The sequence below is a fragment of the Ovis aries genome, chromosome 6 (genome assembly GCF_016772045.2).
Source record: "Ovis aries strain OAR_USU_Benz2616 breed Rambouillet chromosome 6, ARS-UI_Ramb_v3.0, whole genome shotgun sequence".
Lineage (NCBI taxonomy): Eukaryota > Metazoa > Chordata > Mammalia > Artiodactyla > Bovidae > Ovis > Ovis aries.
The window spans coordinates 22585692-22611428 of NC_056059.1; the positions used below are offsets into that span (position 1 = coordinate 22585692).

The following is a 25737-nucleotide window of genomic DNA, read 5'->3' on the forward strand; positions in this document are numbered from 1 at the left end:
ATCCCAAAGGAAATCAACTTTGAACAGTCATTGGAAGGACTGATGCTGAAGCTGAAGCTCCAGTACTTTGGCCACCTGGTGTGAAGAGCTGACTCATTAAAAAAGACCTTGATGCTGGGAAAGACTGAAGGCAGGAGAAGGGGATAACAGAGGGTGAGATGGTTGGATAGCATTACCGACTCAATGGACATGAGTCTGAGTAAACTCCAGGAGTTGATGATGGACAGGGAGGCCTGGCATGTTGCACTCCATGGGGTCACAAAGGATCGGACACAACTGAGTGACTGAATACCACCACCACCACCCTAATCTAACGTAACTCTCATAGCATCCTCTTGATTACATTTTTTTAAATTTACTTATTTTTTAATTGAAGGATAATTGCTTTACAGAATTTTGTTGTTTCTGTCAAACATCAACAAGTATCAGCCATAGGTATACATATGTCCCCTCCCTTTTGAACCTCCCTCCCATCTCCCTCCCTGCCCCACCCCTCCAGATGGTTACAGAGCCCCTGTCTGAGTCAGAAAGAGAAAGATAAATACTGTATACTAATGCATATATATGTAATCTAGAAAGATGATACTGATGGATTTACTTTTAGGGTAGCAATGGAGAAACAGACATAGAGAACAGACTTACGGACACAGGGGGCGAGGAGGAGGCAGAGGGTGAGCTGTATGGAAAGAGTAACATGGAAACATAATACCACATGTAAAACAGATAGCCAATGGGAATTTGCTCTTGATTTCATTTTTAGTAAAACTGCACAGTATTAAAAAAAATCCTACAGAGCTATGACCAGACATCTCTATGACCATATTTATAAGTTCAGATGCTCAAACTGTTTGTTGAATGAATTCTTCCAACTATCAAACCCGCTATGCCAGCACTAAAAGAGAGTAAGTAACGCATTTCCTCACTTTGCTTGGAGACAGAGAATTTACTTTAACTGCTGCTGTAGGACCCAAATTAAATAAGTATTAGTTTCTTCTAAAATCCTCAAAGACTACTAAGGCAAACCACAGAAACACCAAATTACAGACAACATACTGGAATATTTATAATAACAAACATTATTAGTAGGGAACTTCATCTATAATTTCCTCTGAAGCATATGATTATCACACAGATTAAACAGGACCAAAGAGAATAAACACTTCAAACTGACAATAGCCTATCGGAGTAAATTTGCAGAGATACTAAGTGACCGATTTGTCTGAAACTCTGACATTTACCCTGCGTTTCAAAGCTCTCCAGAGGTCAGTCAGGAACTGTAAGGGTATTCCAAAACAGACCATGAACCAACTGTGACACACTACAGGAAACAGACCAGTCTTTTAAGAGGATGTTGAAACAAGTTCATTTAAAGCACAGTTGAATTTTTCAAATCAATTTAGGCTCCTTCCTCCAATCTAGAGTCTTTTTTTTCCCTGACATCAAAAGAATCAGATTTTAGTGACTTAAAAGAAAGCTCTCTCTCTAGGTTTTTCACACTTGAAAATTTTAACAGTCAAACAAAGAAATACCCAGGAACATGAAAGCTCAACCTCCCCAATACCAACCAACTTGAAACCTGATCGGAATTCAAAGCCTGAAATGTTACCATGAGCTTAATTACAGTTCATTTAAACAATTCTTTTCTTTTGAGTGAATAGTCAAGATTAAATGGGATTTTAACATAAACTATTTAAACCAGTATCAGGAAGCCCTGAAAGATATTCCTGGAAATTACACAAATTGAATTAAAAATTTCTTTTGAAATTGAATTTATTTCTGTAATACTTCATTCATTAAAAATGGCTTGTTTCAGGGCTTCGCTAAGTGGCTCAATATAAAAAATCTCCGTGCCAATGCAGGAGACACAGGTTCAATATATGGTCTGGAAAGATCCCACCAGAAGACTGTTTTAAAAAAGAAAAAAATGGCTTGTTTTATCTGTCTGACCAATCTTAAGTGGATATGTCACTTTGTATTTACATTTCAAGTCTACTGAAAGCCAAAGCAAACTTGTAATTCTTGGTTGTGCACACTTTTCCAAAAAATTGAAGTATGGTTGCAATATTATGTGTTATAGGTCTACAATATAGTGATTAAATTTTTTTAAGGTTGTGTGTGTGTTGTGTGTTAGTTGCTCACTTATGTCTGACTCTCTGTGACCCCATGGACTGTAGCCCACCAGGCTCCTCTGTCCGTGGGATTCTCCAGGCAAGAATACTGGAGTGGATTGCCATGCCCTCCTCCAAGGGATCTTCCCAACCCAGGGACTGAACCCAGGTCTCCCACACTGCAGGTGGACTTTTTACCATCTGAGCCTTAAGGGAAGCCCTCACTTACAGTTATTATAAAATACTGGTTATGTTCCCCATGTTTTACAATATATCCTTGTAGCTTATTTTATACCTACCCCTATCCTGTCCCTCCCTCTTGTCTTCTTCCTTCTCCCCACTGATAATCACTTATTTGTTCTCTTATAACTGTGAGTCTGTTTTTCTGTCATTGTACTTATTGCTGCTGCTGCTGCTAAGTCGCTTCAGTCGTGTCCAACTCTGTGCAACACCATAGACAGCAGCCCACCAGGCTCCCTCGTCCCTGGGATTCCCCAGGCAAGAACTCTGGAGTGGGTTGCCATTTCCTTCTCCAATGCATGAAAGTGAAAAGTGAAAGTGAAGTCGCTCAGTCGTGTCTGACTCTTCGCGACCCCATGGACTGCAGCCCACCAGGCTCCTCTGTCCATGGGGTTCTCCAGGCAAGAGTACTGGAGTGGCATGTCATTGCCTTCTCCGTCGTACTTACTAGTTTATTTTATTTTTTAGATTCCGCATATGAGTGATATCACACAGTATTTGACTTTCTTTGTCTGACTTACTTCACTTAGCATAATACCTTCCAGGTCTATCCATGTTGATGCAAATGGTAAAAGTTCATCCTTTTCTATGGCTGGGTAGCATTCCATTGTGTGTGCGTGTGTGTGTACACAGCACATCTTCATAGTCCACTCATCTGCTGATGGATAGTTATGTTGTTTCCATATCTTAGCAATTATAAATAATGCTGCCATGGACCCTGGGATACATGTTTCTTTTTGAATTAGTGTTTTTGTTTTTACATAACCCAGGAGTGGAATTGCTGGGTCATATGGCAGTTCTAGTTTTAGTTTTTTGATAAACTTCCATATTGTTTCCCATGGTGACTGTACCAACTTACATTCTCACCCTTTTTCCCACATCCTCACCAGCATTTGTTTTTTGTATTCTTTTTGATGATAGCCATTCTGTAGGTACAAGTAGTACTTCACTGTGGTTCTGCTTTGCATTTCCCTGATAATTAGCCAGATCATGCATCTTTTCAGATGCTTGTTGGCCATCTGCATGTCTTCTTTGGAGAACTATCAGGTCTTCTGCCCATCTTTTCAACCAGGTTGTTTGCTTTTTCTGACGTTGAGTTGAATGAGTTGTTCGTATATTTTGGAAATTAAGTTCTTATGTGTCATATCATTTCTGGGAATACTTTTTATAGCAGCACAGAACTGAAATAAAACCCACTGTATGCACAAAATGTTCACAATGCAAATCTATAGTTAATAGTTCATTAAATGAATCATCAAGGGTATGAAATCATCCATAAAGTACTGATTTCTGCTATAGCTAGTTTTCTTCTAATTTGTCCATATCTTTATTTCTAGAAGGAAAACACTGCTAAAAGTGGCACAAATGCCTCATAGGTCAACTGACTGTATAATTCATCATCCAATCTGGGGTACTTTTGAGAATGAAAAAGGGTGCTATAAATAATTAGGCCAGGACAACAGGTATAAAGTGAAATGTCTCAGGAAAGTCTCAGACAAGTGGGTAGCTTACTCCTGGAGTGCAAGTGACAGCTCAGATTTTCATATTCTAAGACTCTCTGAGGGTCTTGAAAAGACCCCTAACGAAAAAGGCCTGTCCGGTCCAAGTCCGCAGGTGCCATGTTCGATCTGCTCCTCCCTTCTACAACAACACACACCCTCACTTACCCGACCACCATGTCCTTGGGCCCGGCTGTCACAGTGCAGACGCCATCCTCACAATGTTTTCCCACCAGGCTGTGTGCGTGCAGGTGGATGTTTTTTCCATTTGTGACCAACTGAACAATAACTTTTGCAGGTCCCACATAGTTGCAGATCTATATAAGAAGCACATTTCAAAGTTAGCATATCTGACTATATCACAACATGGGAAAACGCTAAGACAAGCTAGGAAGTAGAAAAAGTATGATATCAAATTAGCCTATCTGTACGTATACAGCCACAGCTTGGTTGTGAAAACATATGTGATGAACAAATGATGGGATGGAAATAAAACACGAGTGGTATTTGTTTTGGATGTGAAAGATACTCTTCAAGAAGCAGACCATTTAAAATACATACATCTTGTTAAAGTTGAAAGGAAGAGCACATCTCAGAGGATGCTGTGTAGCCATTAAGCACCCTCTTCCCATTAACCAAGAACACGTTTTCATCTGCACCCACACTGCATTTTAGGTCATAAATGCTGAGTACAAGATCAATGAAAACGGTACTGGGAGTGACTGACGGATGGAAATCAAGAGAAGGAAAGAGTTGCATGGAAAGAGTCCTTCCTAATCTGCCATGAGATGAGGCAGGAGAGAGTCTTACCCAGGGACCAGGCCACAAGGGTTGGCCATAGACACCCAAGCCCATGGCCTGCAGTGATCTGTCTCTTCAATTTAAAAAAAGTGTGCTCCCTAAGTACAAATCCTTAGATCTGACACCGGTTTAAGCTCTTGTTTTATAAAATCAGATTTCTCCATTTAAAGTAATTTGTATTTTTATTGTACCTTTAAAATGATGACAACAGTAACAGAAAGGACATCCTATGGAGATGATGACATTTTAAGTAACAAGAGCTTGGGCACCATTTCTCCTCTAGCTGGTCCTCCAGCCTCCTACAGTAGATCACATATTCTTTCCTTGAGACAACCACAACACTAAAATCATACTAACAGAAAACATCAATGACCTTATTTTTACATTCTTGAATATTATAAGTCAGAATCCTGGGATAAATTCACCTAAACTTGGAAATGCGTTGTTTCCTCAAAGGGTGATCAGCCATCCTGGTTTGCCTGGGACCAAGAACATTTCCTGGGGTGTAAGACTTTCAGTCTAACATTGAGAAGAGCTGGTCACTCCATCTCTTTAACTCATATTATCTCTTCTTAAGGAAGCATATGACTGAAAGTGAGGATCTCCCAACTATGCAATTATTGGAAATATTTTAATCTGCACAAGCAGCCCTTAGCTCAGATGAAAAGCTAAGGAGACACAAATCTCATGTGGCCATGGGTCCTTGAATGATGTCTTTCTGATATAAACTTGAGGAAGAACCTATACTTGCTAGTAAAATTTCTTGGAAAAGGACCAAATCCCTTTCAACTCATCTATTTCTACTATAAATACCATCTCATAGATTTACATTCCTTTGAGGCATGATTTTGTTAGAAGTTTTTCAGTACAGATTTTTTTTCCCAATCTAATCTCCCATTGCAGGGTTGAGGAAAAGTTGATTAGAGCTGGGATTATGCCCCAGACGCTTCTGGGAGAAAGAAGTTCCCTTTCTAAGCAAAGGTCAGACTGCCTGTGGGTCTGTAGTGTAGCTCCACTGGAAATACAGGGCCTGTCTGCCTGAACCCTGGCTCAGAAGTGCTGCAAATCTTGCTTTGCAACCCTTTCCAAGGAGCAAGGCGATCTGCGAGAAAGGCCTCCAGTCCTTGCAGAGCAAGCTAATCACAAAGCATGTTTAGGATTAATTAGGTTTTTACCCCCTTGAAGCACAAATAAATAATTTCTTTAACAGGTAAGCACTTAAATAAGCCCCCTGGGCATAAAACCAATTATGAACTCAGTGCTTTCCCTTTTATAACAGGTAGAAAGTACCCTGGGGGCGATAGAGGGAATGAAGAGTTCTGGGTTTGCTCCAAAGTTGGCTGCTGTCCCTACATACTCCCTGGGTTGCTGATGCCAGTTCTGTGTCTTAGTATCGACATCTGAAATCAGCCTTTGTTATGATGGCATATTCCACAGGGACTTCTTTAGCAGTAAATGAACAGTGAAAGAGCATTAAATAGACCATGTAATTTCACTTTTAAGTGCACTGAGCACAGGAATGCAACAGTGTAAGGCATGACGAAACGCTTCACTTGGGTGAAATCAGGTAGGCTTGCCACTTAAGCAGGACACAGAAGGGATCTAGCAATTAAAGCCCAATCACAACTTAGTTCAAATACAACGACACATTCTAATTTACATTCACTCAAAACTTCAATAAACTTCCATGTATTTTAGCATCTAGTATTACTGCTAAAAGTCTGGAAAGTTTATTATCTTACTGATCTTAAAAAAATCTGAACAAGGCTAAAACCTCTAATCCAGTTCTGAGAATATAAAGAAATACTATGTTGTAAAAGAAAAAAAACCATGAAATTAACATGTGATACAGTATTATTAACTTTTGTTGTTCACTCTCTAAGTCATGTCCACAACTCTTTGCAACCCCATGGACTGCAGCATGCCAGGCTTTCCTGTCCTTCACTATCTTCTGGAGTTTGCTCAACCCCATGTCCATTGAGTCAGTGATGCCATTCAACCATCTCATCCTCTATTGCCTCTTCTCCTCCTGCCCTCAATCTAAAGTACGGATTTTGTTCAAATTTCACAAAATTTTATGCTAGTGTCCCATTAATTGTTTTCATACCTTATTCAAGACTCCACATTCTATTTAATTGCCTTGAGCAGCTTCAGCTGCATGCAACAAATCCTGGTAAATTCTCTTTTCATCTTTATTCTATTACAAATATTTTCTATTTCCTTGTTTTGGCTTCTTAGATACATCTGTCCTTTAAAAGTGGACATTTCATTTCCAAATACATGGGATTTTAAACATATCTTTGATATAAATTTCTCATTTTGATATTAATTTCTCATTTAAATCTTTCATCTCTGCAATCACCCTCTGTTGTTTTTTTTTTTTTCAATCTTCTACCTTTATTGAGGCTTTCAATAGCTAAGTCAAAGATCTCTCTTGGTAAAAGTCAAATTGCACTAGAAAATATGGGGATTATTTACAAATATCTTTTGATATTCATTTCTAATATAATCCCACAGTGATGAAAGAACAGACTCTGCATGATTTCAATACCATTAGGCCATCAACTGTTTGCACCTGGTCTTATATCTCTGGATGTGTTCCTGGGTCTCCTAGTTTATAGTCCAAGGGAACTTGAATAGAATTTGTATCCTGCCGTTGTGTGAAAAGTTGTATAAATCTTAATTATGTTGAATTCACAGTGCTTTTCAGGCCTACTATAACCTTCTACTTCTCTGTATATTCATCCTATTAATTTTTGAGAGTTTGATATTAAAACTCCAACTAAAAACATCTTATTTACTTAAAAAATAATTGCAATATATAGTGGAACTACATGTAACTTTGCTGTGTATTTTCCAAGTCTCCTGTAAACGTGTTATCATACTCTCATAATTTAAAAAAAAATTTTTTTTTAAGCCCTATCACTTTGGATGTCTTCAACATTACCATGATGAAGGAATCAGTCATGGGCACTGAAGGAAAGAGGTGGGAGGTGTCCTCAAAAAGTACTCACATCTTTTTCTTGCTATTACTTCATGATTGAAGGGTGGCAAGAATGAGGAACTGGGTAGTCTCTGAGGTAAAGGGCCTGAAAAATTTGCCAATGACTAATGCGCTGTTTGATCCATTTGAAAGAACTCAAGCCAGCATGGCATCATCTGGTTTTTTACACAGACCACAAGGCAATGACAGGGAGGGCCCTGGGTTTTGTGGACTTTCCAAAATGCCAACTGAAAGAAGAGAGCTGAAGTGTGGGGACACACAAAAAAATACTATTTTCAGGCTCTGTGGCACATGAAGACAATGGAATTCCACCTTAGGGGAGGGAATACTTCATAAAATGCCACAGTGACTGACAGCTATTTCAACTGACTCAGAAATCCATTTGTTCTGGGGAGAATCTGATTCTTTTTATTCAGTCTGCTACTTCTTTGCATAGTAGTTCCCTTGAAAATTAAGTTTATACAAAGCACCTGTATCTGCCAGAAAGGATGAGTTATTTTTCAGAGAGTCTGAGTATAGCAGGCTTTTAATAAACACGAATGGCTTAAATACAAGTTAAGATTTCAATTAGAGGAAAGCTTCCAAGAGCATGTACTTGATGAACAGACTAGCTAGGTTTGAAGATAGTGCCACTATCTGCAAGCCCTGTGACCATGGGCAGCATCCAGCTCCTCATCTGTAAAATGAGGATAATAATTGGACCTCACAGGTTTGCTATGAGGATTATATACATTGACACATATAAAAATCTTTAAGACCTCTGCCTAGTATGTAACAGCAGTATCCAAGTGTTAACCACTATCTTATTATTGTGATGTATTCCTCTACCCAGAGATCTTTAAATAGTACAACTGCTGTGAGGTGATTTTTTAAAAATTCTGTTTAAAGGCAGGTGGCTTAAATAAATGACCAATTCCAGCTACTTCGATTTCTAGGCTAAGTCTTTTTTCCCAGGGTGACACATTTTGTTGGGCTTTTTTAAAGTAATAACTATGTTATTGTAGTAACAGCTATCATTCTTGGAGGTACTCAGGAGTCCTCGGTTTCCTTGATGAAATCAAGCCTTTCTTCCAGAAGCTTTATGACTCAATACATACTGCTGGCCACAGGCTAGATCTGCTTTTTGAGTAAGAAACAGAAACCAAGGGTCTCAGATAATACCCAACTTAGTCAAATCACCTCCTTTCATTTAAAGCAACTAACTCTGTCATGCTCTGGAAAAGTACATACTGGTTCTTTAACAGCGATTAAGGTACGTGGTCTACAAGTTTCTAAGAATCAGATTTTAAAAGGTCCAGTTTATGTACTGAGTTAATCTGGACATATCACTTTGGCAGAATGTAGAGTCAATATGAATGTGAGATGTCATGCATGATGTAGTTCTTTTCTGAGTTTTTCTCATGAAGTGGTGATAATGATGATACTTGAGGGAGAGGAGGAAGAGGGAAAATTCCACACTTTTAAAAGAGAAACCTACCCTGACTTGTCTCGTGTATCTAACTTTGGCCTCTACTGCTAGAGCAGCAGAGCAATGCGGTTAAATCCAAGAGCTCTGAAGCAAGGCTGCTGTGCGCAAAGTCCCTCTGCTGTCACTTATTAGCTGGGCCAGTGGGAAAGGATGGTTAAGGTCTCTGGACATCAGCTTCTCCATCTTTAAAAGGAAAGTAACAATACATCTGATTTCATAGGATTGCTTTTTAAGGATTAAATGAGTTAAGAGCTTGGCACCTAATAGGATTAGCAGTCTCAAAAATAAACCCTATCTCCTATCCAGCCTATTACCTCACCAATAGCCAAAATGTATATATTGTTTCAGTGAGCATTTATTAAGCCCCTTCTATGCTCCATGCACTGCAGTAGGTCAGGGAGTGGAAGATACACAGTTGAGTAAAAAACAGACACAACCCCTGTTCTTATGGAAGCTAAAGAGCAGGACCGATACGAATTAAAAACTCTCACAAATAAATATAAATACATAACTATGAAACACTTCCAAAGGAATAGAGATTTGACCTGGTGAGAGGGCGTAGTAAGGGCCAAACTCTGAAAGAAGAGTAAGAATGTAACAAGGGATGGGGTGGGCAGGGGTTGAGAAGAGCATTCCTGGCAGGAAGAAGGGCACATAGGAAAGCTCTGGGATGAGAGTCTGCCCCTCAGCTCCTCAGTCATAATTGCTACCACTTCTCAGGGCTTCCTCCACGTGGTTCCCATCACATGGGATGTCCCTTCCTTCTCTTCTCTCTCTAGAATCACCCATTCTTCCAAGGTCCAGCCGAAATCTGAATCTTCCATGACACTCCACCACTTTAGTCCTTTATTGGGGAATGTGATGGAATGGGGCAGGAAAACATCGCTTATTGCAGTAAGAAGATGATAAAATCTATTGGCAACTGAAGAATTACTGTTTCACCTCGCTTGTTTGTTCCCAGAGCACATACATCTATACTTTCTCACTTTCTGTTTTTATGGAAGCGAAGGGGGCTTGTTATCTCGTCCAATCTTCACTTCAGCCCCGTGGGGTCAGTAGTGCTACCGCATTCCACAGCCGCGGGAACTGAGCCCCGTTAAGGTGACATAAGCTGCCGCCATTCCTGTAACTGGGGTAATTGGGCAGCCCTTTGAACTTGGGTCTGTCCACCTCCAAAGCCCATTCATATTTTCCATTACACTGGCTTCCACTTGGCTTAATTGCTTTTTCTTCTCTATATGTCTAGTGAGCCCAATGTTTTATATCTCTTTGTGTAGCACAGTGTTGCTACACAACAGTTATCCCTGAAAAACCTGTTTTGGTTTTGTTGGTGTGTATTGTGGGAAAGAAGGTCTCAGAGACAGCTGTGAGACGGCAGAAGTGCACTTGTCCCCTTGTAAGCCTTTTTTCATAAACAAAATCATGCCACAGACATTACTAAACCACATACTGATTCTCCTCTGTTCGAGTGCAAGTCATATTATAAACAAGAAAAAGGAGAAGGAAGGCAAAGGAAGGGGAGAAGAAGAAGAACAGGAGGAGGAAAGAAAAGAATATTGTTTTCATAATTACCTCCTCTTAGTAATGCAAAATAGTTAGATTTTATTGTTCGTTATTACTTATTCTATGTTGATGACACAGGAAGTACAGAATAGACTTCATCAAACAGATAGTACAGAACCATATCTAATAGTTTCTGGCATAGAGTAGGAAGATGCTTAGTAAAGTTAGTTCCTTCTTTTTAAGCCAGGGGGTTTCACATTGATCCAATCTGGGACCAAATCCCAGCTCTTTCTTCTTCCAGCTCTTTCTTCTTCCAGCTCTTTCTTCTTCCAGCTCTGTGGGGTTACTCAAGTTAAATAACCTCTCTGAGCAGAAAGTGCCTACAAATGAGCCAATAATGGGACCTCCCTCAGAGGGCTCTTGTGAGAACTACAGTGTCTGGCATATGGCAGGTCCCATGGAAGCACCAATCTCTCTCTCTCTCTCTCTCTCTTTTTTTTTTTTTTCAATAAAAAGGGGCTGCTTCTCTCCTGGGTTTCCCAAAGACCTCATGAAGTAAACAGACTTGGGCACTATCATCCCCATTTTGCAGATAAGAAAACAGAAATTTAGAGAGATTAACGAGTGACATAACCTAAGGTCAGAGAATCAAGACCCAGAGGTCCTTGGAATTCATCCTGATTCTCCTGAATGTAGCTGTAGTGTTCGTATAAGATTGAATGACATGAAAATATCCTCTTTGCCCCACTCACTGTTGATGACACGGCTGTTTCCTGAGTGGTGCTACTGGATTTGCATTAATTCATTCACATTTGTTCACCTTTTTTATTTGCCCTACTTGTTTGACCAGCATACATCCCTTAGATGTTTGCCTGAGATTAGAAGGGCAAACTGGGCCATTAAACACAACAAAATGGGCAAAGAGGGCTTCATCAACTACAAAGGGAAGTAGAATAAAATCACTATTCAAAACTCAGAAAGTTTGAGGGGTTTTTTTTGGGTCATACTTTGACCTCTGGTTTCTTGTTTGTTTTATTTGAATTTTCAGTTTCATTACATCAGATATAGTTGTTATAAATCATACTTGGAAATCCAGACACTTGCTAACTCCAGAAATGGTTGGGGATTTGTGCCTCAATAGGTGTCACTACCTCATTAATAAATTACAAATAAATGCTTACCCTTTTCATAGCCCAATTATCCATGGTTACAAAATAATATGAGAAGAATAGAAAGTTTTTAATTTATGGATGAACTGTGTCTCCAAGGTGTTTTCATTTATAGGCCAGTTTTTTGGGGAAGCTGGCTTGGCTTATAAATTTGGTTTATTCCTAAATAGGAAATAAAATTTAAAATAGCCGTCTTTTGGTATTATTTTTTTCTACATCTCCTTACCCTTGTTGCTGCACTATGTACAGTGTCAAATTCTTTTTTTGAACAAAGCATAAAACACATGGTATCTAGTCACAGAGTCAGACGTGACTGACTCGACTTAGCAGCAGTAGTCAGATCTTTAAAAGATATCCCCAAACTAACCACTTCTCCTGTCTCCACTATTCCCTGGTTTCATGGAGGACTAGCCCACTCAGAGGGGCCTGGTGGGCTGCCGTCTACAGGGTCGCACAGAGTCGGACACGACTGAAGCGACTTAGCAGCAGCAGCAGCAGCCCACTATGATTAGTTTCCTAAGGTTTGCTCCTATGTTTCTTGTGCCTCTCCCACTTCCCCACGGCCTGTTCTTCTGGGTGATCCTGTTCAAGTCAGGTCATGCCAAACCCTGACACACCTCTGCTCAAAGTTCTCCAAAAGTGAAAACTGTTGAAGCTGAATGAGTCGTCAGCAGGACTCGTTACAGTATTTTGTGTATATATGATTAAATTTTTCCATGGCAAGAAATTAAAACAAAACAAAACAAAAGGCCCAGACCATCTAAAGGCTTTCCATCTGAAAAGCCCAAGCCTTTACAACAGCGCACAGTCCTTGGGCCATGTGAAGCCACTTCCTCTTTGCTCTGGTTTGTTACTACTTCTGGGCAGTCACATAACCTGCTGCGAGCTCAGCTTCCACCTGAGAGCTTCTGCACTCGCGGTCTCCTCTGCCTAGAACACTCCTTCCCTGTATCCTTCTTTTCAGGATTTGCAGAAATGCCATTCTCTGGCGAGCTTCCATGGCTCACCCTACCCTTATCTAAACGTCTATCACTCCCATTCCTGAATTCCTTGCTGCTTCCCCTGCTTTACATTTCTCTCTGTACTAATTACCATTTAATAGAATATACACCTTACATGACTACTGCCTAACTTCCCCATTAGAACAGAGGCCGTGTAAGAGTGGGGACAATGGTTTCTTCCGTGCCACATCCCCAGTGCCTACAATAACGTTTATTATATTGTGGGAATTCAATAAATAATTCTTTAGTGAATGCATGATTAAATAAGAGACCTAAAATGTTATCTACGGAAGGTGAGATGTTAAAACAAGAGTGTGTTAGGTGACAGATGGAAATTGGGAAACTATATTCTATTTTATCTCTTCCCCCCAAATTGGCTATATCCTGGTGCACCCTCTCATTAGGCTATTTAAATGAGAATGTGACTATTTACATCAGGACAGAACATTAGCCTAAGTAGATAGAAAGGTGTTGGGGTGTGGGCTCTGGGCCTGCAGTGTGGTCACAGGACTCTGACTGCTGAGGCGCAGGGACGGGCAGCTGTGGGAAAGAGAAGGGAAGGTAACTCTTTGATCCTCTTGTTGGAAAATCAAGGGTAGCAGCACTCTTCTTACAGTCTAACACACCCTCCTGGACACCCCTCCTCCCACCCTAACTGCTGGCACCTGGTGTGCTGAGGATTCTAAACTCACACACTTTATTCCGCGCCATACTAGGGCACTCAGGGGTCCAGGATTCACATTTCTGGTTCACCCCAGTTTCACAGTCATGCACTCCCCAAAGAAGAAAGGCCTTTCTTTGATATTCACTATGGTGACTGACAGGAATAAACAGCCTACAGAACCTTATCGTAAAGCTGTGCAGGTCCGCATCTACAAGACAGCAAACCAGTGGGCTCCCTTTCAATGAAGAGCACAGGCTCTGGAGTCTGAAGGACAGGGCTCTGAATCCTGGCTCCTCCCTCTCCTAGCTATGCCATCCTGGGTACGTTACTTGACCTTTTGACGTGTTTTCTCATCTGTAAAACGTGAATACAAATCCCTAATGTCTGACTTTTCACAAGGATTAAAGGAAGCAGTTTACAGCATCTAATGCAGCACCTGATTCCCAGCAGATGCAGAGCGTATGAGAGTGACCCTGACTCTGTCCCTTCATGCCATAAGCAGACATCCGCAGTGGAGACTTCCTCTGAATTTAACAAGAAGGTGGACAGCATTGCATGGCAGGCTCTCCAACCTCTCTTCTCCTCACTGTCTGTCACAGGAGCAAAATGTCCCTATTACTTTCCTTATCTGCTCCCAATTCAGAGAAGTGTAGGTCTGTTCCCTTTTCTAGGTTTTAACCACTCTGCTTTTGCACTTAACACCATACTTACTCAAGATCTCCTTAAATCACACTTCTTCTTCCCTCTCCAAAGGACCCTTACTCTTAGTCCACAAACCATATACTTTCTTCTCCCTTAATTCTGAACAATGCATTTCCTGATAATCATGATGACAACTGTACAGGCTAGCATTTACTGAAATCTATGGGCCAGGCCCTACAGCTATAGAACCATTCTTTCATTTGATCTTCTCCATAATTCAATAAGACATGTTCTTAAAAAGTACTGTTCCCTGCTTGAGTGCCATTCTTTTTTCTTATCAAGTATGCAAGAAAAGCTCTAATCACCAATGCTGAAACTCCAACTTAATCTGCAGTACCTTTGAAAAGTGAAAGTGAAGTTGCTCAGTCATGTCCGACTCTTTGCGACCCCATGGTCTGTAGCCTACCAGGCTCCTCTGGTCCATGGAATTCTCCAGGCAACAGTACTAGAGTGGGTTGCCATTTCCTTCTCCAGAGGATCTTCCCAACCCAGGTCTTCCACATAGTAGTATTACCTTTAGCAATTAATCCTTTTATGACTCAAATAAATAAGTGCCTAAAGGTCATGATTTACTCCATGTTTCCAAACTCATCAGCCATTTCTTGTTCTTCATCCCACTTGACTTCTCTGAAGGGTTACCTTCCCTCCTCAAAATGTTCCCTTCTCACTGCATTAGACACTTCTGCTAAAGCATTCTTCCTCCTCACAAGGAGATCTGTCAGAGGTATGCCGTTGGTCCATCTCTAATCTTTACCATAATCACTCTCTTCACATGGTTATGTTAGTCTCCTAGATTTAGTTACCTACTCCATGCAGATGACTCCTCAATTTAAATCCCATGTGCCCTTTCTTTTTCAACACCTATAACATTTCCAGCTGCTTGCAGGGCATCTTCCTGTCCATAACTTATAATCAACTTGACCACAACTGAAGACCCATGAATGGCCTTCCTTCTGAAACCTACTCCACCTCCTTTTTTTTTTTTTTTCCACCTCCTATTAAGTGAAACCACCACCTTCTAAGCAACTGCACCAAAATTCTCCTATCATCTGCTGTCTTCTAGATTTAATAAGTTACTGAATTAACTGATTCAGCCAGGTGGCTCGCTCGAAAATCTCTGGTTTCTGCCCCTTCCCTCTATCCTCATTGCTCTAGTTTATCTATCTCACCCTGAATCCGAGTTTACCTCATGAGGAATCACTGCAGTTCTTCCCAAGTGGTGTCGCTGTGCCTTTCCCTTCCAATCCCTCAGGAGACTTCTACCAGATTTACATTCCTAAAGCACAGTATTCATTATAGCAAACCATTTCTATATTAAAACTTGTACAATTTCCCCACTTTCTACAAAATGTGGTTTAAATTCCTGAGCCTTGCACAGTTTGGTCCAATCTTACCTCTAGCCTCATCCCCATCTTTCTCTTTCGTGTTACTCTTCATTCCAGCAGAATTATTCACCATTCCCTCCCAACTTCAGCGATGTCTCTTTTTGAGCCTTTGCCATTCACTTTTCTGCCTCTGCTATTTTCCCTAATTAGATTCACATTTTCAAGTTTCTACCTTTCCCTCAGGATCCTGCCCCAAATGTAATCTCTGCCTTGAAGTCTTCTCTGCCCACTTCAACCTTAAGGCTATGAGGTCATTCACTCTTTCATCTGAAAAATACTGCTTTATTCAGCAATTCCTACACAGCAGCTATAGGTGCTAGTTCTGTAATGGTGAATAAAACAATATTATCATATTTCAGATATTTAAGGCCATATCTTAGGTCCTCCATTAAACTGACTGGTTTTTTAGGATCAAGGCATTGTCAGATTCTTCTATTTCCCCAACCCCCAGGATGAAACTAATCAGTATTTGCTCAAAGAATTCATGACTGAACACATCACTGGCTCCAGGCTGCTCTGAAGAAGAGGGAACACCAAATGGTTGACACCTCTCAGGCCATACTAGGTAAGGATGCTGACAGCAGAGCCCACCAGGCCGTCCTGCCTTAAGATCTGCTGAAGGGTTACAGTCACATGACACAGTTCATCTCTCTACTACAACTGTGAGGAATTACCCTGAGAAGTTTCTAAAAATCCCTCGCAAAAAGTGAGTGCGTGGAGTCGATTAACTTGGAAATTCTTCTGACTTCTTGGCTTGAAACCACAATCAGGAAGACCTAACCCTGAAACTATTTTTATTTCTAAGAGGATTATTTTTTGAAGTACTCCCCTGAGAAAACTAACTTCCATATACAGACTATATGCCACATATATATATATATATACACACACACACACACACATATATATACACACACACACACACATATACACACACACACACACATACATACATGCATGCTTTGGGCCATAGGCCGCCAGGCTCCTCTGTCCATGGGACCATGGGACTTCCCATGGACAGTCAAGAATACTGAAGTGGGTAGCCATTCCCTTCTCCAAGGGATGTTCTTGACTCAGGGATCAAACCCATGTCTTTTGTATCTCCTGCACTGGTAGGCAGATCCTTTACCACTGCCCTACATGGGAAGCCCAAAAACATCTTTAATTTTTATACATTCAATTCTCAGTGAGGATTTAACCCTACCATACAATTCAACAACGGTGCTGGGGTTTGGCCAAGGCATCAGGATGGGCAGAAGACAACCATCAGGGGCTGGTTCCAGGTAAACTAGACACAAGGCCGGGAGGAGGGGAACTGCTGTCTTGGCCATAGGTCCCAGGTAATCTGGAGAGCTGATCTCATATTCATCATCTCAGCTCAACTGCCAGGGCAGCTGCACGAGGGGAACTTTCCCCATCAGCAATCCTTCCACTTGAAAACGGGCCTAACTTGGCGGCATCAGTTTATGCTTCTAAGTCACTGAAAAACACCCCAGGAGTGTAAAATCCAGACTCTTTAACCTATTCCAAGTTGTAATTTATTTTCAAGTGTGATTCCAGGTTTGGAGAAAACAATAGGCATGATAGTACTGTTTATAGAATTTAGTAATAAATTGTGCTTAATATAAATGCCTCAACATTCTTAAATTTGTAAAAGAATACCTCAAATTATTAAATTTGTAGAAGAATATTCTCCAGAAGTCTGAACATTTTCAGATTAAAAACATGTGCGTTAATTTTTAGTGCTCCAGTAAGTGGCCAGAGTTCCAGCTGCCAGTTACTGCTATGACCTTGTGTTAGTCCCCTAGCCTCTTTGGGCTTCTGAACTCTTCATGTGTAGAATCACAAGATAACATTTAATACATCTTCCAGCTCTAAAATTCTATGATTCCTAGTCATATGGGAGAGGACACACAGGACAACAAGCAAAGATCACATTTTCTAACTGAAATATTTCAAACACATTTCAAAAAAAAATAAAAGCTTAAAACCACAGAATTTCTGAGTTGGAAGGACCCTAATGGTAAGCTTAATTTGTAAAACTGTGAACATTTTAGATACATTTAACACAATTACAAACTGAGAAAACATACAATCAACACTCAAATTACCTGTTGTAATGGGGCCTCTGAATGCATGAAAATCAAAATTTAGAGACAAAGAAAACCTTTATGTTAGGCAAAGATTTCAACTTTTCTCATTAAAACTGAAATTGAGTAATCAAAGCATTTAGTTTCAGTAAATCCAAGGAGGGCACTGCCCTGGGTAGTTAAATCCTGGTAATAAAGGACTGACTTTCCTGAGGACAGGTCAAAAATGCTTAGATTACACAAGTAGTGGGTGGGAGAGAAATATACAAGCCAAACAAAGACAGAATGAAAAATTTTAATCTACTAAAGTTTTTTTTTTTTTTTAATTCTTACAAACTACATAAAAATAACTAGGAGGATTAGATAACATGTAAGGTATAGCTGAAGTATGTGCAAAATGAAGATTTTAATAGGGGGATTTATTCTTTGAAGACAAAAATTATTAACGTAAGTTCTAAACAGTCTTTTAAAATAGCCAAAAGTCTCTCAGCACAGTCTTTGATACAAACCTAATTTGAGATAATTAAGAGTATCCTCTGACTCTGTGATATTCAAATTTACTTGGAATTAAATATCACTGATTTCTTTCTGTTTAAAGGCATATAAATATCCTCATGTTATATTTTTCTTGCTTAGAAAACCCATCATATCACCTTCACTGAAATCCACTGGGTAGAGAAGTAACTAAATAATTTGGCTCTTAATGATTGAAAGTACTTAGAGACATCATTTAGCAGAGAATTTAATTTGTACTATAGTAAACACAGCTGCCTGGTACGAGAATTTAGACCACTCTGCGAAGAAGACAATTAACTGCTCCTTCAGAAGAAAAGTACATAAGATAAAGCATTTCAGCTATTCTTCTGTGATTTCCTGTGGAAAACCCCTACAAAATTAGGAGAATTACAAGTGAGTAGAAATGGGAAATTTTCTCTGTCTGATTTCTTATTGTCACTTTATTGGTTAATTTACATCCCAGACACTGATGGGGCAAAAGAGAAAACTCGATATAAGTGTCAGACTGAGGTTAACCAACATATTGTACCATCTACATACTATGATGTAAGCAAAAGGAGGAAGGGAGAAACACCAAAATTTCTAACATGGTTGAGGATAACATCAGCCAGCAATCTGGAAAAATGATTGTACTTTAAACCTGCTAAAAACCCTCCCATTCGGTAACTTTATATTGTTCAGCCTATGCAGACTAAAACACAAAGTATATGAAATAAATCATATACTTTTATACTTAGACAAAATATTCTGCAAGCAATTAATTTCTATTACTTTTACAGATTTGCCAAAAAATTATAACTTCCCTATAATCAAATCTTCATTTTTCCCTTATCATGAAGTACAATTTATTAAGTAAAAACTCTTTTGAAAGGTATAAAAAAGGAATCTACTTCTCATTAAGCATCTTAACATAAGGTGCTTCCTTGCTCTGTAGTATTTTAGCTCGTTTTTGAACCAGTCCAGTGATAATGAACTTCATCCTGAGGCTATACATTCCATCCTCATGCAGCTCTGACTCTCAGTAACAGCAGAATCCTCTCTCTCCCAGGGCTCCTCCCAGTGCTTTTTATCACATCTTCTTGGGACAGACGGGACATACCTCATCCTTCTCTCCTATGACAGCTGTCCAAATACTTGAAGACAATCAAATTTGCCAGGCTATTAAGTATTCTCATGGTCAGTGACTGCCTTACTTTGAGGAAGGTTTTGGTTCGGTCACCATTCTGCTCTGAACACATTCAAGTTGGTTTGTATTTCTCTACAATGGTGGCGCAAAGCAGGGTCCACAGCTTCCCTGGCACAGGAGTGAGATCGCTGTTTGGTCTTAAATACCTACCCTTCGTAGAATTACCTGTTTGGCTGTCACACCACATTGTTGGCTCACGTTGAATTAACTAAAACCTCTAGATTTCTTTGCGCGCATATCCCTCCCACCCTGTACTTGGAGTAGTTTGTTTTCTGGAGGCATTCAGCTTTTTAGAATAGCCTAATTGCCTAAGAAGTTAGCCCTAGGAGAGGGTGGGATGAATGGAGAGAGTAACATGGAAACATATAAACCACATGTAAAACAGACAGCCAGTGGGAATTTGCTGTATGGCTCAGGGAGCTCAAACTGGTGCTCAGTGGGATGGGGTAGGTGGGCCAAGAGGGAGGGGACATACGTATTCCTATTGATGTTCATGCTGATGTATGGCAGAAACCAACACAATATTGTAAAGCAATTATCCTTCAATTAAAAATAATTTTTTTAAAAAAGAGGTATGACAACAAAAAGAAAGTTAGGCCTTGTTTTGATGGAGATATGGATGCTGAAATATATTTCTGAATTTTAAAACTTAAAAGTAATAAATTTTATATTAAAAAAGAATGTAGCTCTTTGCCTCAGCTTTTCAAAATGAATTTGAACTTAAATTATTTATCTATCACTCCATGTCACTGCAAATTTGATAAAACATCCATTGAAGACAATGATAAAATACACTGAAGTAGCTGCAGAAAGATCCCTGAGGCCAGAAATATCCCTCCAGGCTGACGTCACCAACATGAGAAATACTGTTAACCCCTAAGTACCAAACCAGAGATCTCCAACATCTCAGTATTACACCATCCCAGAAACCCTGCTAAAGAAAACAGTGAGATGTATCTGGTGTGATTTGTTCCTACTAAGGTGCCTGAAATGGATACCTAGCTCTCTGGTCTCTAGTTTGAAAACACATCTTTCAAATGCCATGAGCATTCTGTCAAAAATAGAAGTTGAGGCTACCTAGCCAGGAGGTGATCTCAAAGCAAAGGTGCACTTCCCCTACAGTGTGTAGCCCTACATACCTACACACACACACACACACACACACATTGCAGAACATCCTTTGAGGAGGCCTCCTAGCCCTACACACACACCTACACACCTACACACAGCCCTACACACACACACCCCTACACACACACACACACCCCTATACCCACACACACCCCTACACACACACACCCCTACACCCACACCCACACCCACCCACCCACCCACACACCCCGGAACGCCCTTTGAGGAGGCACTCCTCCAGCGAGTCCCGAGTAACACTTGTGTCATCATCTTGTATGTGCCTGTATGAACTGCTCCCTGCCTGTTCACATAGGTCCGGGGGCAGAGATGACCACATTCGAGCATGCGGCCAAAGAGCTCAGCACTGTGCCTGGCACAGGACATGTGCTCCACGAATATGGGGGAAGGCGGAAGGTCAAGGCGGCTATAAAATCTATAGATGGAATGTCCTAGGCTTAGATGCATTCAGGTTTCTGAACTAACAATCCAGAGTACAATTTAAATCAAGGCTCTGACCGATCCCTTTCCTTTGTTACTATTTTAAAAAGTAATAACACAATGACGTTATAATGACTTCTAAAGGGTCTAGTTAATCGCATTTAAATATGAGACTGATAAATATTGATATTGAAAAAATAAAATTAAATCAGTAAGATGGGAAATCCCTGAAACTGAACAAAAACAAAAAATTTAACTAACTATATTTCTAACGGCACTGTAGCTACATAGAAGGAAAAAATTATCCTAATAGTTTCTGAACATATTACTCTAACTACCCTCTCTTGAATATATTTGAAGGTCAGAAGAACTATTCAAAAAAATACTATATTTAGTAAGTTCATAGCTAGAATTGATATTGGTATAGCGATTCTGAAGCTATTCTGTATGCATCAAAGGGCTGAGCAAACTGCGTGGGTATGCGGATATCATTGGCAGCTAGGGTTTTCATTATTGGAGAAAGGCAATACAAATATGGAGCAGAGGAAGAAAGGAAGAAGCCCACAATGTCAGACTGGAATTTAAAGGTATCAGTATGAATTCAAGATTAAAAACAAACAAACAAAAACACAGTTTTCGAGCTCTGCCTAATGAAACAGACTGGAAGAAATTTCTCCAATAAAAGGAACCCGGGCTTCTTGGAGAGATGGCTGATTACAGGACTGGGGCAGAAAAAGTACAGGATGAACTGAGAGTATCATATTACTTCATAAATAAGGAAATATTCAAAATCGAGCAGAGACATGTTAAAAGGATATAGAAGCTAGCATGAAAGACTCCTACTGGCTAAGAGTCAGGCAATTCTAACATCAAAATAAATAATGACAGGAGTGGCTTATAATACACTGAAAAACAACAACAACAAAAAATCCATCAGTATCTAGAGAAGCTAAGTAAAGTTTTTAAAGGAATATGAAGAACAGAGATTGTTTTTGTTTTTTTTAAAACACAATTTCTTTTTAAACAGAGAATTTCAGCTAACAAAATTTCTATAACAAAAATGAAACAAAGTGATATAAATATACAATCACAAATTTGTAATCATCAACTACTGATAACAATCGATTCACCAAAGAATCATCCATGGAAGCTAAGACCACTGGGAAGAGATGTTAAGGATGGTAGCTTGTACAGGGTGGCTACAGTGGTAACAAGTGATTAGACTCTAGGTAAGTTTTGAAGGCACTGCCAACAGGATGACCCAATGGGTTAGAGTAGTTCAGGATAACTCCAAGGTTTCTGACCTGAGCAATTGGAAGGATAGAGCTGCCACTTCCTGAGAAAGGAGAGATATTAGGAGGAGTAGATTGGTAGGGTGGAGAAGGCGATGGCACCCCACTCCAGTACTCTTGCCTGGAAAATCCCATGGATGGAGGAGCCTGGTGGGCTGCAGTCCATGGGGTCGCCAAGAGTTGGACACAACTGAGTGACTTCACTTTCACTTTTCACTTTCATGCATTGGAGAAGAAAATGGCAACCCACTCCAGGGTTCTTGCCTGGAGAATCCCAGGGATGGGGGAACCTGGTGGGCTGCCGTCTCTGGGGTCGCCCAGAGTCGGACATGACTGAAGCGACTTAGCAGCAACAGCAGATTGGTAGGGAAGATTCAGAATTCAGTTTGTTCACTATCAGATATCCAAATGATGTCAATCAAGCATCTAAGCCTGGAGCCTAGATTTCAGAGTAGAAGTCTAGGCTAGATAACAGAATTTAGAGTCATCAGCATATCTACATTATATAAAGGGATAAGATGGAGGCAATGGAGAAAGAAACCCTTCTTGGTCAAGTTTTAACTAAACGTTTTTTAACTAAACAAGCTAACTTTCTATTTCTAATTAAGCTTCTAATCAGTGAGCAACAATGGACTATCCAAAGAACGAAAGAGAACTCAGTTTAATTCAGTAAATATTTGTTGTACATCTCCCAATAGAAGAATATCATGAAGAAATAAGACGTGGTGCCTGTCCTCAAGAAATAAGGTCTAGAGGTGGGGAGACAGGCATGTAAGCAAGTAAGTAAATGAATATGAGGAACAGTGGTGGATGCATTCAAAGATTTCACAGGCTGATTACGGAGGAACACTCAGAGGTCAACTAACTCAGCTGGAGAAGTGAGGGCAAATCAAGCAGATTTCTGAAAGAGTGATTGCTGATAAATGTGTCAGAAAACTACATAAGAAATAAATGACATGACAAGGAGCTGAAATAATATTCCAAAGAGATAAAATTAAATTCAGGACAAAACATCCCCACAATTCATAAAGAACACTCTCAGAAAAAACTTCATGGCTATTGAAAGTCAAGTTAATAACAAAATACATTTAAAAAATAGAAAGACCCTGGAGTCAGGGAAAAATCAGGATCAAGTAGGATTATCAGGGCAGGTAGGTTTTTGAGCTTGTCTTTACCATAAGAAAGGAAAGCAGACAGATTCATAGACTACAAAAGATGGTACATGCACAAAGGCAGCGTGAGAAGCAGTGTATGATGAATGGAACGCCTCACCAAGAATAAGGTCGGTTCCCACAGCTAACATTCACAGAGCACTTACCATGCGTTGGGCACTGCTCTTTACATACACGAACTCATCTTAATCTTTCCAACAACCCTGGGAGGCAAGGACTCTCAACCTCCCCTTGTTACAGATGCAGAGAGGTTAACCAAGTTGTCCAAGATTAAACAATAAGGGGCAGAGTTGGATTTGAACCCAAGGCAGCATGCTCTAGAGTCTGCTACTAATCATTTTACTCTATCACTTCCCTAGATATCTATCAGCTGCTGAGGAATGTCCTACCAAGCTCATTAAGTGAGAAAAGCAAGGGGCAGAGTGTTTTATAGATTAACAGAATATAGGCATGTGTATAGATGAATATGCTGTATAGTTTACAAATATTCGTATACACATCATGCTTACACACATAAACATACATACGCATAGACTTGCGTATGCATGGAATATTTTTGGAAGCTTACCCAAAGAAATTCAAAGCAGTGCTTCTCTCTGGGGAGGAGAGGGGTCATAGCAAGAAGGGACGCTTACTTTTCACTCTATGTATCTTTGTATTATTTGAATTTCTATTAATTTCTATGTGACACTTATGAATAAATAAAAAACTTCTTAAAAAATGAAACAACAGGAATGGCACACAGACTAGACATTCTCCAGTGAGGGAGCACACTCGATCACACAATTTCCGGAATAAAGGAGGTTTAGATGTCTCAGTTTGCTCACGGCAGGGAGAAATGATTGCTATTTGTTATTTTGGTTCCCCCTTTGGAGTTTACCAGTACTCATATGTCGTGCTTGGGGATCCACCTCCCACCTTGTCTACATGTCCGAGGTGCAGCTAACTCCGCTGCCAGATCCAGAGGGTGGAGGTTGCGAATGGTTATTAATGCAATCACCTTGCCTCACTCTCTCTGTCCCAGGTGTGACCTCCAGGGATGGGCTATGAAACAAGGCAGACCATGAGGGCCTAGAAACCTTTGACTTGGGACCCCTTAAACCTGTTTCAGCTTCCGGGAAAGCACACTTTCTGCTGTAGGACCTGGTGCCCTAACAAGGTGAGCCTGAGACAGCTGCTGTGGCCGCCTTGCAGAGATGAAGAGGGAAATCTGAATAACGGAAGTCAGAGCTGAGCAGCAGAGAGAAGCCAAATGACAGTGTCAGCTCTGAATCCAGGGGGCTCTGAAGCTAGCTAGCTTTTCCTTTGGACTTTCCAACTTTTTAAACAAATAAGTTACCATCTGCTGCTTAGTTTTCGTTGATTTTTCTCTCACAGCCATGGAAAGATTCCAATAGAGAAACTGAGGCAGACAAAGCCCCATTTCAACCTCGAAGTCTGGTGTCATGCCCAGGGTCTAAGTTCTAGTGTTCCAACTCACTGACTGGGACATGGGATGAGGGATTCCAAAGTCAGGTGAGTGGGGGAGGAAAAGGAAAAGCAGGCTGGTGAGACAGGAAGAACAAGACGGAAGAGCAGGCGGAGGCGAGCTGTGAAGGCTGGTTGAAGACTGTATTCCAATAACAACCTGTGAATATTATGTCTATATAATAGACTATTTGTCTCTTCTTTAGCAGAATTATGATAGTACTAGTGATAGTCTGGGAAAGGTAATTCTAGCATCTCCTGCGCATTGACGATTCACGTACTATACAGATAATTACTGGCTACCTACTATATACTACGTATTATTCCAGGTGCTGAACATACAGCAGTAAACACAACAGGAAAAAAAACAACAACTCCTCCCTTCATGGTGCTAGCAATCATATTTATTCTTAAAAATATAAAATGTCCCGAATGAACACTTAATGCTATAGATGTGCCACGACCGGGCTAGGTGCTATTTATGACAATCACTTAACCCTAATACAATTCATATTTCTGCAAAGTAGGTATTTTTAATTTTCATTTTGTAAATGAGGAAAATAAAGTCTGACGAGATTATGTGACTTGTTGGAGGCCACACTATCTGTAAATCATATAATCTCAAGTAAAATCTAGCTTTTGCTTTCAAGTATGTTATTTTGCTCACTAAACCACAGCTCTATTTAACTACCATACGACAGATGTCATATAGCAACTCAATGGGTTTACCCAGATTCTGCAAAGTCCCTAGGTATTATGTAACTAACACATGAATAAAGAATCTTACATGAAGCGATTTATTATCTTCTCTCGATATGACTATTGCTCATTAGGTTAATATCCAGGATGTGATCTCATATCTGCTTTGCTTATGAAATCTTGCAGTGGTATGCTAGAATTG

At 40.1% G+C, this 25737-nt stretch overlaps 1 protein-coding gene across 6 annotated transcripts in view; it reads right to left on the reverse strand.

The window, feature by feature from the left end:
- The window catches only part of NFKB1 (nuclear factor kappa B subunit 1), a 125030-nt gene that overhangs the window by 47458 nt on the left and 51835 nt on the right, over window positions 1–25737 (reverse strand). For 3 of the 6 annotated variants that reach the window (XM_012179609.5, XM_027970852.3, XM_060416845.1), the window contains one exon: window positions 4016–4164. The exons of the other annotated variants lie outside the window; for them this stretch is intronic. In XM_012179609.5, coding sequence (XP_012034999.2) covers window positions 4016–4164 — 149 coding nt within the window. The remainder of the gene's footprint in view (window positions 1–4015; window positions 4165–25737) is intronic. 6 annotated transcript variants of the gene reach the window in all.